At 38.0% G+C, this 13,150-nt stretch overlaps 2 protein-coding genes across 9 annotated transcripts; one reads left to right on the top strand and one right to left on the bottom strand.

Moving 5' to 3' along the window:
• THAP5 (THAP domain containing 5) lies at positions 202 to 6,335 on the bottom strand. 8 transcript variants are annotated; one of them, XM_018047165.1, is made up of 4 exons: positions 6,161 to 6,300; positions 5,632 to 5,824; positions 2,645 to 2,837; positions 1,113 to 2,134 (listed from the first exon to the last, which is right to left on the bottom strand). In XM_018047165.1, the coding sequence occupies exons 2-4, from the start codon at positions 5,637 to 5,639 to the stop codon at positions 1,220 to 1,222; spliced, it is 1,116 nt and encodes a 371-aa protein (XP_017902654.1). In that variant the 5' UTR covers positions 5,640 to 5,824; positions 6,161 to 6,300; the 3' UTR covers positions 1,113 to 1,219. The 8 variants fall into 8 exon arrangements, with proteins under 8 accessions (XP_005679238.1, XP_017902654.1, XP_017902656.1 ...); XM_018047167.1 differs by having other exon boundaries at positions 5,658 to 5,824; positions 6,109 to 6,300; XM_018047164.1 differs by having other exon boundaries at positions 6,109 to 6,300.
• On the top strand, positions 6,491 to 12,258 carry DNAJB9 (DnaJ heat shock protein family (Hsp40) member B9). Its single transcript, XM_018047171.1, has 3 exons — positions 6,491 to 6,669; positions 8,744 to 8,969; positions 9,905 to 12,258. Exons 2-3 carry the CDS (start codon positions 8,753 to 8,755, stop codon positions 10,357 to 10,359), a joined length of 672 nt encoding a protein of 223 aa, XP_017902660.1. The 5' UTR covers positions 6,491 to 6,669; positions 8,744 to 8,752; the 3' UTR covers positions 10,360 to 12,258.

Below are 13,150 nucleotides of genomic sequence, written 5' to 3' on the forward strand. Positions count from 1 at the left end.
GCACCACCTGGAAAGCCATGGTCATCACCACCTATCTATAATTTCTTTTAATAAAATACATGTTAAGTGGGAAGGTATAAGAATTAATCTATTATTCTGGAATTTTAAAATGACACATGCACACATTTAAAGGTTATACATTTTAAATAGATACAAACTGTTAATTCCTAAAAAATATTTAAAAAATTAACCTCATTGAAATTTTTGGTTTATAAAAATAACTTTATTGCAGGGTGTCAAGTTTAAATAACTGTGTATTATGATGGTCAGCTACATATAAAGTACATATTCTTTCAAGTTTAAAGTACCTCTCCTAAAAATTAGGCCAATGGTTGATTCCTTATTTTAGTTCAACTGGAATGAAACCTAACAGGAGTATTTTCCGGTAAAATACAAAAACTATTAGTCGCTCAGTCATGTCCAACTCTTTGTGACCCCATGAACTGCAGACCTCCAGGCTCCTCTCTGTTCATGGGATTCTCTAGGCAAGAATACTGGAGTGGGTCGCCACTCCCTTCTCCAGGGGATCGTCACGACCCAGGGATCAAACCTGGCTCTCCTGCATTGCAGGTGGATTCTTTACTGCTTGAGCCATCAGGGAAGCTGTATAATACAAAAAATTACAGCCCAAAGGTCAAGCAACACAGAATTTAATACATATTGGGAAGAATTTAACAGGTAATAGAAAATTCTAGCCAGCATCTACTTTTGTGTAAGATTATCATACAGAAAACTTTTTCTATTAAAAGTATCTTCTAGAAAGGGAAGAAACTATAAAGAAACAGACTATGTAAGATCTAGTTAAGTGCCCTCCTTCTACAAATTAAGAGACTGGGACTCAATCTTAATAAGTAACTTGTCCAAGACACACCTCAGTGGTACAATCAGGACTGATTCTGGAACCTGACTTCTATTCTGGGCTCTTGTTTACCATATCTGTGTTCTCTCATTTTACGACTGAATCGTATTACTTATTCACTATGTTTTTACTTTAAATTTGCAAAATTAACAAGCAATGAAATGTCATCTACCCAACAACTCTTGAGTTGTTTTCAGAAAATGAGCATAATAATAATAGGATGCAGTTCATAACATTAGAGCGCTTGCTTAGCTTCATTAAGGTTAAGAACTTTACACAGGAAAAAGTTCACTTTACACAGAATTTGGTTTGGCTAACAGAAATCTTACATGAAAGTCACAAACTTGGAAACCTCTTAATCTATATCATAGTAACTTCATACGTTGTGAAATGGTTTTCTATAATCTTGACATTTTCTTCAGATAGCCAGTTTTCCTGTTTTAGCTGCCTTATAAGAGCTTCCAAAGACTTCAATCTCCCTAGAGTTTGTTGTTCCTGTAACTCAAGAAGAGTTATCTTTGAATGTAGTTTAGACACTTTCTGCCAAAGATGTTCCTTATTTACATCTTGTCTGCAGTAAGAATGCTCAATCTGTAAAACTTCTGTCTCATAGTCTACATCCTTATATGACTCTTCAATGTCTATATCTTCTTCCATTTCCACTGTTTCTTTGGGGGCAGGTATAAAAGAGTTAATTGCAGGTTTGGAATTTTCTGTAGGTACAAAAATGGCAATAATGGACTCTTTATCTGTATTTAATTCTTCAACTGTTTGAGTAACTGTGCTGAATATGAATGGATTTTCCTGTGCTGACTTAATTTCCACAGAATTATTTGTAAAGTGTGGGTTAGCAAGATGATTAGTAGTTATTTCAATCACTTCTTGGGTTTCTAAAGGCTGCTGAATACCCTCTAAATTTGAAGTTGTCAAAGTAATAGTTGTAGAACTTAGATTCTCAAATGATGTGTGAAAACCACCTATACCCATGTCTTGGTTAACTGATGTTTCCAAGGTAGATTCTGGTTTTCTGGTATCTTGTTTAACTAGACTAAGAGTTAATATGTTACTTTGCACACTTTCTGCTTTTGGATCTGGTAGCTTTACCAAGGCAGATGATTCAAGTAATTCTGCATGTTCAGGGAGGAGATCTGTATTAACTGGATGCTTCTTTGGCTCATTTGATGCAAAAGATTCTTCTGACTTGGCTTTTAGGCATACTTCTTTCTCACTTTTCAATTTTTTCTTCTGAGATTTTTTTTTGGAAGGATCTTTCTCCTATAAAATAACATTTTCAAATTCTAAAAAAGATGTCCTTACTAGGCTTTATTCTCTTATTAGATAGTGCTGACTATTTCAGTACAACTTTGAGTAGTATACTGGCCAAACAAATTTATTCAGTTAAAAAATGTTTTCAGTATGTAACAGCTCAAAATATACGTGAAAGCATTTTTTTAAAAAAAATTATGCATAATCAATATATGAAGAAAAATCTCAGATCATTCACAAGACTAGTAAAAAAATCTTAGATCATTAATTTACATTAAAAACTCAACCTGATAATTAATGTATGTGTTATCTCTGGCTCCTCTTAAGCTATGCTTCAGAATGGTTTATTAAAAAATTATCACTTTCAGTAAAAGTACACATTAGTTTTCCTTTCTCAAGTATGTGTTTTCCCAACAGTTATTTTTCACTCTCCTCCCCTCTTCCTGACTACCTGCCACCCTGCAATCTGCCATCATAATCAGTATTAGCCCCTTCTCCCCTACTCCCTGCCTCCAATACCTGATTGTCTTCAGGCAAAGAAAATATTGTTGGAATTGCAGTTTGTTTCAAATAGCGAATACCCCATCTGATGTCAAGAGAGTCAGGAGTAAAATGGTCACTACACAGGAACTGGTATTTACTTGGAACCCATGAATCTCGTTTCATATTCTTTAACCATTTTTCAAGTCTTTCTTTGTCATGGAGAGGAAACCTGAAATTAAAAAAAGGAAAATTTTGCTATATTTTAACAATAACGCCAAACTCCAGGCCTGTATATAGGGGTAACCTAAGGGCCACAAAGACAAGACAACCATTCCTACCATACAATAGCATCTTCATGACAACTACTGTCATATCATCTCTGCAGCAAAGAAAGCTAAGATATGAGATGTGTAGCCAAAGCTTTTGTCTGAGAAGACTGGTTTGTAAAACATAACCCAGGGTCCCTTCAAGTAAAACATATATGTTACTACAAAGGATAAAGTCTATTCATATTTTCTATGGATTATGTTTCTTTTTCATTCTGTTGTATAGTCTGTAGAACTAGGTAAGAGTTTTGTTAACTAAAAAGTCCTATTCAAATATACTTCATAGTAATATAACAAACCGTTTCCTGTCTGTAAGAAGAATTAAACCTAAGGCTTTTATATTAATATTTTTAAAATAAGGAGATGTTAATTCAGAAAATGGTTTAGTTAACATAAAATGAATACTATATCTTATAAAACTACTAATATTCCATTCTCTTTACTGAAATCAGCCTCAATTCCAACCATCAGTAATCTAGCCCAACATTTCTAGTCTTCTTTAGCCAGTGGTTTGGGAACTCTAAAATTCAAGTATTCAAGTTCTGAAAGTGAACTAAACATGTTAAGAGGGCAGACTCATATTCTATAATAGGAAACAAATAGAAAAGACAGAGAAAGGCAAGAGAGCTCTTTATATATGTTGTTCTTGTACCAAATAGCCTGGATATTCAGAGTTGGCTAACACACTACATGTTTTAGGGTAAAATTTGGACTTGCTGCAGAATTTGACAGAAAACTTTATTCTACCAGTGTAAACAGGTTTGCACTAAACAACAGTGATTCATATTTTTTTTGAAAATTTTATAGGAACACAGGCCAAGACACATACTATATAATAATTTCCTATTTTTAAAAAGGAGTAACAAAAGGTTCTCATACAAGAAGCAGCTGTTAAACATTTCTCCCAATTACAACCATTTATGCTTTGCAGTAGTAAGATTTTATAAAAAATAAATACTGATAACTTAGTAAGATGCTAGATGAAAAGAGTCTGGGTGCTTTGTAGGAACTAATTTTTAATGCTGATATCATTCCATAGGAAAAAAATCGTATTATCTGCTTTTGGAAGTTTTTTACCATTGATACAATATTCATACACAGTTTGAAAAGTTTTTAACCTTACATATATCAGTAACTTATATTATAAATATGATAAGCATAATGAGAAAAGGCATTTAGTGGCAAAAAGAATTTTACTTTCAGAGGACTTAGAATAATCACTGCTATAAACTGAGCACTATATTCATTTAATTTCCTAATAATATAAATTTATTTTGCAGAACGCGACAGTGTAAGAAAATTTTTAAGTTGGCTGCTATTAGGGGACTGAACACATAAAATTTTAAAAAGTCAATAAAAAGTTCCATTTCCAGTAAATTCACATTTTGAGGAATAAAAATCTATAATTGACTTTCTCTGGCATTATTATTTTCCTCTCCTTAAAAATAATAACTATGCAGTCCACAAGACTAAAGAAGTCCTAGTCTGGGTTATGAGCCCCCCAAATCCAAGGCCAAATAAATACATGAAATATGGTGTTAAGTTCAACATGATTCTTTGCTACAAACCTCCTCAGAGCCAGTGATATTCATATACCAGAGTATGTTTATCCCCCTAAAACATCTCTGCAACCTGTGGAAGGGCTTCAAGGAAGATAATTCTGGAAATATGGCACATAGTGCGAATCATTTGGAGTTATCAGTTTTTTGGTTTTTTTTTTTTTTTCATTAGGTAAGATAAGGGAGAGCAGCTAAATCATTACTGAAGGAGGAGCTTTAGGTCTAAAATCAAAAAAGCTTCACAAAATAGCTAGTGAAACTTCAAAGGAACTTAAAGACACTCACATTAGAGCTAAATTATTTAGAATTCCATGGACAGAGGTGCCTGGTGGGCTACAGTCCACGGGTTGCAAAGAGTTGGACACAACTGAGCGACAAACACTTTCACATAAGAAATAAAGGAAATTATAGAATAGTTTAAACACGTTGATTTTTCACAAACATGAAGCATGTTATGAATGCCAAGTGCTATTTTATGTTTTTAGACGCTACGTGTGAATTCGGTACTATTAACGTGTCCACTTTACAGATGGAAGGTCTTAGGTAGCAGGGTTAAGTAATTTACAGGTCGTTCAGCTTCAAAGTGATGGAGCCAGTATTTCAACCTAAATCTGGCTTTGGAGCCGCGTCTCTTACTAATAAGTAGTACACAATACTTCTTCTCTATTGTTCCAAATAAAAATGAGTACTTTTGGGGTTCCACAAAAAAATATTTCGTGGCTATAGTTATTTGGAATACATACAGTAATTTGGAATAAAGTGGAATATTCCCTACTTTTCCAGAGTTCGCTTTCTGCCACTTCACTTTTAGGAAAAGTTAGGCCTAACAGACCCAAACAAATTTTTCGCTTTTACGAAATAAAACCAATTGCTTCCTCGCTTAGAAAAGGCTTCCTAGGAACGCTCTACGTTGGGAGAGGGGGGAAAATCTGTTAGCCCTTACTTACCTGCTCTCTGTATGAATGAAGAATTATCTAGAGCCCTGAGCAGGTGACAGATTATAATTCCGCCTCTGCCACAAAACTTTCAAGATAAGTTACCTGATCTTTTCTGAAAAGCCTCAGTTTTCTCAGGAAAAAATGGAATAACATCTACGCGACCTAACTCACAGGAGGTGTAAGATAAACTTGGAGGGCACCTTCCCATTCGGCACGTTTGATGCACCTGAAGTGATTCCGTTCAGTTCAGTCGCTCAGTCGTGTCCGATTCTTTGCGACCCCACGAATTGTAGCAGGCCAGGCCTCCCTGTCCATCACCAACTCTCGGACTTCACTCAAACTCACGTCCACTAGCGTTGTTCAATGAAATGTCAGGGGAGGTTGGGAAACGCTCTGAAAACCAGAAGTATCGCTCAAACTTTACCGCTTAAAATGCCCTGTTAATACACTCAACAGACCCCCAAGGCTCGCCACACGCCCAGCGTCCTCCCTAGAAATGTCAGAACATTTCCAGATAGACTCAACTCGCGTCTTCCTCCTGCGCAGAAATCAAACACTCCCGGAGAACCGAGGACAAATTTACAGAGCAGACAGGAGAGACGCCAAACCCTAACCCCAAACGCCACACTACAGCGACCCAAAGGCAAGCTGAAGCTTCCGCGTTAGGGGCAACTTACGGGTAAAAACTAAGCTTCCGCTCTTTATTATTTCGTCCCCGGCGGTTCTTACAGCAAATCGCTGCGCAATAGCGGGGCATCGCTGCAGCGCAGCCACACGAGACCCGAGCCGCCAAGGGGCACAGGATGGACTTCCTCACCGAGGCGGAGCTGCAGGTCCTTGCTGCCCGAGGTATCGCGCCTGCGCCAGGCGACGTAGAGTGGAAAGACTCAGCAACCCTGAACTCACTTCCGTTTCCGCCGGCTTCGGTTCGGCCCTTTCGGGGGTTGGAGCCGGAAGTGACGCATGGGCTGATCAGCAACAACAGTTTTCCACGTGCGCGTAGGGCGCCAGGGTCAGGTGGGGAGGCGGGAGCCAATAGAAAAGCGTTTCGTGTAGGTCTTCTCCTGAGGTTTAGGCGCCCGCAGCTACCGGCCAGCCAGTGGGGAGCGGGCTGTGCGAGAAGGTGGCTGTGAGAGGCGTGTGAGGTCGGCGCACAGGAGGCAGTGGGCCCGTATCGGCTCACGGAAGCTGCTGAGGCCGGGGTGAAGGCCGAGCCGAGCGGCCGTGTGGAGTCGCTGGTTAGTGTCGCCGGTCAGGAGCAGCAGCAGCTGGAGGCTGCGGACGAGAGACGAGGCCGAGGTCTCGGGGAGGGGGGTTAGGCCTCGGTGTCCTCTTCGACCGCCGCTAGGGCTTCGGGCTGCCCGGTGTTCTTGAGGAAAATAATAGGGGAAAGGTGATGGCAGAAACACAGCGTAGTGCGGTTTGTTGTGGGGTTGTGCTGCTGGCTTTCTCGGGCGTCGGGCAGCTCTTCTCAGACCCCGGGTGGGACTCCGAGCCCTTCAACCCAATGGCTGCATCTGGTCTGCTAGGGCGAGTATGGGTGAGGGCTGACGGTCTAGCCCAAGCAGTCACCGGCTCTGGGGAGAGAGACCCCCGGGACTGTCTGCCTGGTCCCTCTTAGGAATGAGGAGTCAGTATAAGGCAGTCAGTCTTATAGGAAAGTACGGGATATTCACCTTGAAACTGTGAAATGAAGTTTATTAAACCAGGAAGGTACCTCTCTGCCAGTGTTAGACCCGCCCTTTGGCAACGGCCGCAGTACATGCTCGGTTTGTGTTCGTTTAACCAGGAGTCTGTACTTGATCCTTGGTACCCGTGACTGTGACTAACTCTCTGGAAAGAAGTGATACGTCTGCTAATTACGCTCCAAACGGGCCACAGGAGAGCAAGGCAGACAGTTGCCACAAACCAGAGTGTCTTTCGTCAGACGTGTTATATTCGAAAAACAGGATCAATTCTTTTTGAATCGCGAACCAGTTAATCTGTAGTCTCGAGAATTCCAAGTTGTATTCTAGGTGGAAACTTCTTTGAGGTTAGAGAAATAGTTTAATGACTCCTGAGAAGTTTGAAAGTAAGTTTACCTTATCTGTAGTACAAACAATGAAAGTTCATTTTCTTTTGGCAACCTTAGCAGAAATCCTAAATTTTGTTAATTACTAGTTTTTAACAAAACATATATCCATGCTTTTCTATTAAATGTTTGAGCTCTTACAGTTTTTTTTTTTTTAAAGAGATTACGTTCTGTTGTGAGTTTTCAATATTATTGTGATATTGAGATTCTCTAAGTGCAATCCTTGGCTCCTTTTACCGAAATGAAAACTGAAAATTTCTTTGTTGCCGTTGAGTCACTAAGTTGTGTCGGACTCTTTTGCAACTCCGTGGACTGTCGCCTACCACACTTCTCTCTGCCCATAGGATTTTCCAGGCAAGAATTGTGGTGTGGGGTGCCATTTTCTTCTCCGGGTTCTTCCCGACCCAGGAATTGAACCTGCGTCTTCTGCTTCGCAGGCTGATTCTTTACCACTGAGCCATCTGGGAAGCCTGTTTCTTAGGGAGGGAAGATTACTACTAATTTAGACATACGGAGCTATTTACCTTGGTAATGAACTTTTTTCCCATTCAATTTCTTTAAACCCCTTTAGAATATACATCGGAGAAGGCAATGGCAACCAACTCCAGTACTCTTGCCTGGAAAATCCCATGGGTGGAGGAGCCTGGTAGGCTGCAGTCCATTGGGTCGGGAAGAGTCGGACACGACTGAGCGACTTCACTTTCATGCATTGGAGAAGGAAATGGCAACCCACTCCAGTGTTCTTGCCTGGAGAATACCAGGGACGGGGGAGCCTGGTGAGCTGCCATCTATGGGGTTGCACAGAGTCGGACACGACTGAAGAGACTTAGCAGCAGCAGCAGCAGAATATACATTCTTGAATATTAGGATTCTTTCAGGAAGTATTTTGATTTTCCACCCTTTTTACAAGGCTTGCATGTAATGAGGCTTTGATAGTAACTGATCAAATATCCGTTATTGAATATTTTTGTGTCTGTTTATGGCCAGAGTGTTAGTGGAAAGGCAAAGCCATGAAAGATTTTTCTCAATTTGGTTGAATTATATTTGCTTTCAAGAAGATTACTACCAATTAAGGGAGTGTAAAGCCTGTACAAATTAAATAACATGGAAACAAGATACACTATATAGGCTTAACATTTTGGTACTGCATTAGTGTACTTTAAATCCTAAAAGCTCACTCAGTTCCTTTTAAAAGAAAAATCTAAAGATTAGTTCCATAATTTTTTTCTTTTCTTTTTTAGGATATTGAAATGGCTACTCCCCAATCAGTTTTCATCTTTGCAATCTGCATTTTAATGATAACAGAATTAATTTTGGCTTCCAAAAGTTACTATGATATCTTAGGTGTGCCAAAGTCGGCCTCAGAGCGCCAAGTCAAGAAGGCCTTTCACAAGTTGGCCATGAAATACCATCCTGATAAAAATAAGAGCCCTGATGCTGAAGCAAAATTCAGAGAGATTGCAGAAGGTATGTAAATGACTATCTCCAAGGTCTCAAAGGTATTAAGTAGTAAAGGAAAAATGATAGGTAAGAAGTTTGTATATATTTGAAGGTTTTGTTGGAGATGCGAGGTAAAGTGGGATGTATATGTAAATGTAGTGAGAGTCTCAAGGGTGTTTTCTTATAACATTTTGATCCTGGATGTATGGAAGTATATACTTTTTTGGGCATTCAGATCTAAAAATGTTGAAAATGTATTATTTCATTCTTTTATTATTTGTAAAATTGCTTATTGTTTCTATGTTAGAGGGAACTTTAGATACTTCAAATTTAAAGTTTTTATGAAATATGGAGATTAAATATAAAACTATTGAGCATAAAAAAATTAAATAGATTTTAAGTGCCGTTTTTTTTTTTCTTCCTCACTTGGTCTACATCTCAAAGCCACATTTGTCCTTAAAGGAAAAGTGTTAAACAAGGTTTGATTTAATACTAATTCTGAAACAGATTGCATCTCCTGAGCATTCAGTAGTTAATAGTTGGGTGGTGGTAACTGGGAGTTGGAGTTAAACATTTACTTCAGCTAGTAAGGAGGTGAAAAATCTGAATTCCTCTTAATTTGCTCATTAAATTCTTTAATGCAAGTAGTGACTTTACACAAATAGTATGAAGAATAACTCTGAAATTGTTGCCCATATAATAATTATTTTTAGTAATGGTAGCATTTATTTAACATTTATTGTATAGATACTAGAAGCAGGTATTGTGCTAACTGCTGATAGCATACAGTGGATAAGACAAAAAGTCTCTGCCTTTTGTGACTCTTAACTTTACTCTTATGCTTGTAGGCTTTGGTTTTATTTGTGCTATGAAATCTTTTCTAAAATAGATAAATTTAAAAGGCTTGGATATATGTAATTTTGTTTCTCTTCAGTTACTAAAGTATTTTTATTTCTTTTCAGCATATGAAACTCTCTCAGATGCTAATAGGCGGAAAGAATATGATACACTTGGACATAATGCTTTTACTAATGGTAAAGGACAAAGAGCTAGTGGAAGTCCTTTTGAGCACTCGTTTAACTTCAATTTTGATGACTTATTTAAGGATTTTGATTTTTTTGGTCAAAACCAAAATACTCGGTCCAAGAAGCATTTTGAAAATCACTTCCAGACACGCCAAGATGGTTCCAGTAGACAAAGGCACCATTTCCAGGAGTTTTCTTTTGGAGGTGGTTTGTTTGATGACATGTTTGAAGATATGGAGAAAATGTTTTCTTTTAGTGGTTTTGACACCACCAACAATCGACATACAGTACAGACTGAAAATAGATTCCATGGATCCAGCAAGCACTGTAGGACTGTCACTCAACGAAGAGGAAATATGGTTACTACATACACTGACTGTTCAGGACAGTAGTTGGTTCTTTTTCTGTTCTCATTAAACCCAATTAGTTGACTCCTCTTCAGTATCTTTGATGCAGAAAGAATTTTTCTGTGAACTATTTTGACAAGTGCATGATTTCACTTAACTTAATATAGCTATTAAATATATTTAAATTGTTTTTGACAATTCAGCAACATTTAATTAGGAGACCAATAGCTAATTAATTTCCCTGATTAGAAAAGATTCTTTACAAAAAGATACTATAATTCTGCCTGGTCTTTTTTTCTCTACTTGTCCTTGGGCTTATTAACATGACCAGTATCATTACCAAGGAAAGAATTGACTTTGCCTGATAAATATTTAAAGGTTAAACTTTAAAAGTTATTCTAGATTTAAATTGTGTGAACATGAATTATTTTTGGGGAGTGAAACCTTTGCTAATTTAAAATTGCATGCTCTGTGGCATCTCTGACTTAGATTGCAAAATATATGTGAAACTGTATAATTCAGTTGTTCAGCAAAGGATGACAAGCAGTATCTTGTTTAATTTCCACTGAAAGCTTGAAAAAAGTATGGTTTAATAAGAACCATGCAGAAGAATTCGAGTAAAGAAAATAATCGTGTTGCTCATAGTCTTATTTAACACCAAAAGACAGTTGAAAGCTTCAGAAGTATTGCCAAGAGATTGTTATCTGTTTGATCCCTGGCTAATGATTTTGTAGTGTTGAAGTCATAGCTGTTTTACACATCTTTTCACATTTCTTTCTTAGTTGGCCCTCTCGATCTTAGTGTCGATTTATGTATTTTTGTGTGTGTGTGGTTTTTCTTCTTTGCACTCATCTTTAGAGATTGACTAATACCTCATTCTGTTTATAAAAACAGCCAGTAATTTCTGTGCAACCTTATTATGTGCAATATTTTTAAATCCTAAGAAATGTGTGCTTTTGTTTTCAGATGGACTTTAGTACTGCACTTGTTCCGTGTTGTACTCCATATGAGTACTAATCCTATGGATACATATTAAAACTAGTAAATATCTCATACAGCTTTGTGAGTGAGAGAAATATAATATTTACAATATGATCTCGTCATTTTATTCTTAAAAGTTTATTCTGCAGTTCTGGAGGGTATATAAGCAATTGAGCTGCTAATACTGATCATAGACTGTATTCTAGAAGTTTGAAGACCTTGTTAATTTTGGTATATTTGCTTGCTAGGAGCAAGTATTCTTGCCACTGGTTCGTTCCGCTTCAGGCTTGGTTGGGAAAAAGACTGCATGAATCTATATTTGTTAGTAATCGTCTTTAATTTGAAATCTGCAAAGAAAATGAATATTACATTTAGGTACCTTTATTAGTTCCTAAAAGTTATACATACTACTTTCATTTGATAATAAGAAAATCGCCTGCCTTGAATTTTGGTCTAAAAATTCTCTGTGGCCTATTAAACAGAAAAAGTAAGGCAAAAACATAAGCCCCCCCCCCCCAAAAAAAATTCAAATCACAAACATGAAAGATTATTTTATCTAGTTTTAAACATTTGACCCCCCCCTTTTTTTTTAACTTCCCATTTGGCTCTTTGGCATACTTTTTGCAAGGGAAAATGTACCATGAGTCATACACACTTATGATACAAGCTAAATATAAAGAAAGATGCTTAGATAATCTGTAGGTATGTGTGTGTGAGTAATTAGCTGTGTAAGCAACTAGAAATTAGAGCAGTAATCAGTATAACAGTTTCCTCCATAATTTAGAATTTTTTTCTTCATAGTTTGTATAGGTTGAATGTACAAAGAGAACAGTGAACTCCTGTAGTTATGCATGACCAATATGATAGCTTAATCTTTACTCCCTATATAAGTCAACACAAAATCTATCACCTTTTTCCTTCTACATAAAATAGTGACATAACATGACTTTATATTTTTCTTGAGCTAACGTGTAATTCTTCCAAGTTTGGGGATTGAGTACGTCTTGCATTGGGTACTGTAGTGCATGTGGTAGTTTGAAGTTCTTTTGGTGCTCTAAATTGGTAGGCGGTTTTGTGCTCTAAATTTCAGATCGAATTCTGAGATCAGTTCCATGAAAATTTAGGTTGCCTAAGGTCAGTTAAGAATTTATACATTCATGAAGTGGTTATTTTAATTTTTCTAAATAAAAAGCACACTAGGGGAAATGGTGCAATGGCACTCCACTCCAGTACCCTTGCCTGGAAAATCCCATGGGCGGAGGAGCCTAGTGGGTTGCAGTCCATGGGGTCGTGAGGAGTCGGACAGACTGAGCGACTTCACTTTCACTTTTCACTTTCCTGCATTGGAGAAGGAAATGGCAACTCACTCCAGTGTTCTTGCCTGGAGAATCCCAGGGATGGGGGAGCCTGGTGGGCTGCCGTCTATGGGGTCGCAGAGTCGGACACGACTGAAGCGACTTAGCAGCAGCAGCAGGGGAAAATGAGACCACTGTTGAACAGAATACAGAAATTTGTATCGGCAGTAGGTCTCTAAAGTTTATATTGTTCATGTTAATGCTGGCACCTTTAGTTCCATGTGACATACTGAATAAAGTCACTCATGGTTGTTTCCTGCCTTGGTTCCAATGACAAAATATAATGAAGCCATAGTTCAGTCGCTCAGTTGTGTTCGACTCTGCGACCCCATGGACTGCAGCATGCCAGGCTTGTGTGTCCAGCACCAACTCCCAGAGCTTGCTCAAACTCAAGCCCATTGAGTTGTTGATGCCATCCAACCATTTCATCCTGTGTCCCCTTCTGCCTTCAATCTTTCCCAGCATCAGGGTCTTTTCAAATGAGTCAGTTCTTTGCATCA

Source organism: Capra hircus, chromosome 4 (assembly GCF_001704415.2).
Source record: "Capra hircus breed San Clemente chromosome 4, ASM170441v1, whole genome shotgun sequence".
NCBI lineage: Eukaryota > Metazoa > Chordata > Mammalia > Artiodactyla > Bovidae > Capra > Capra hircus.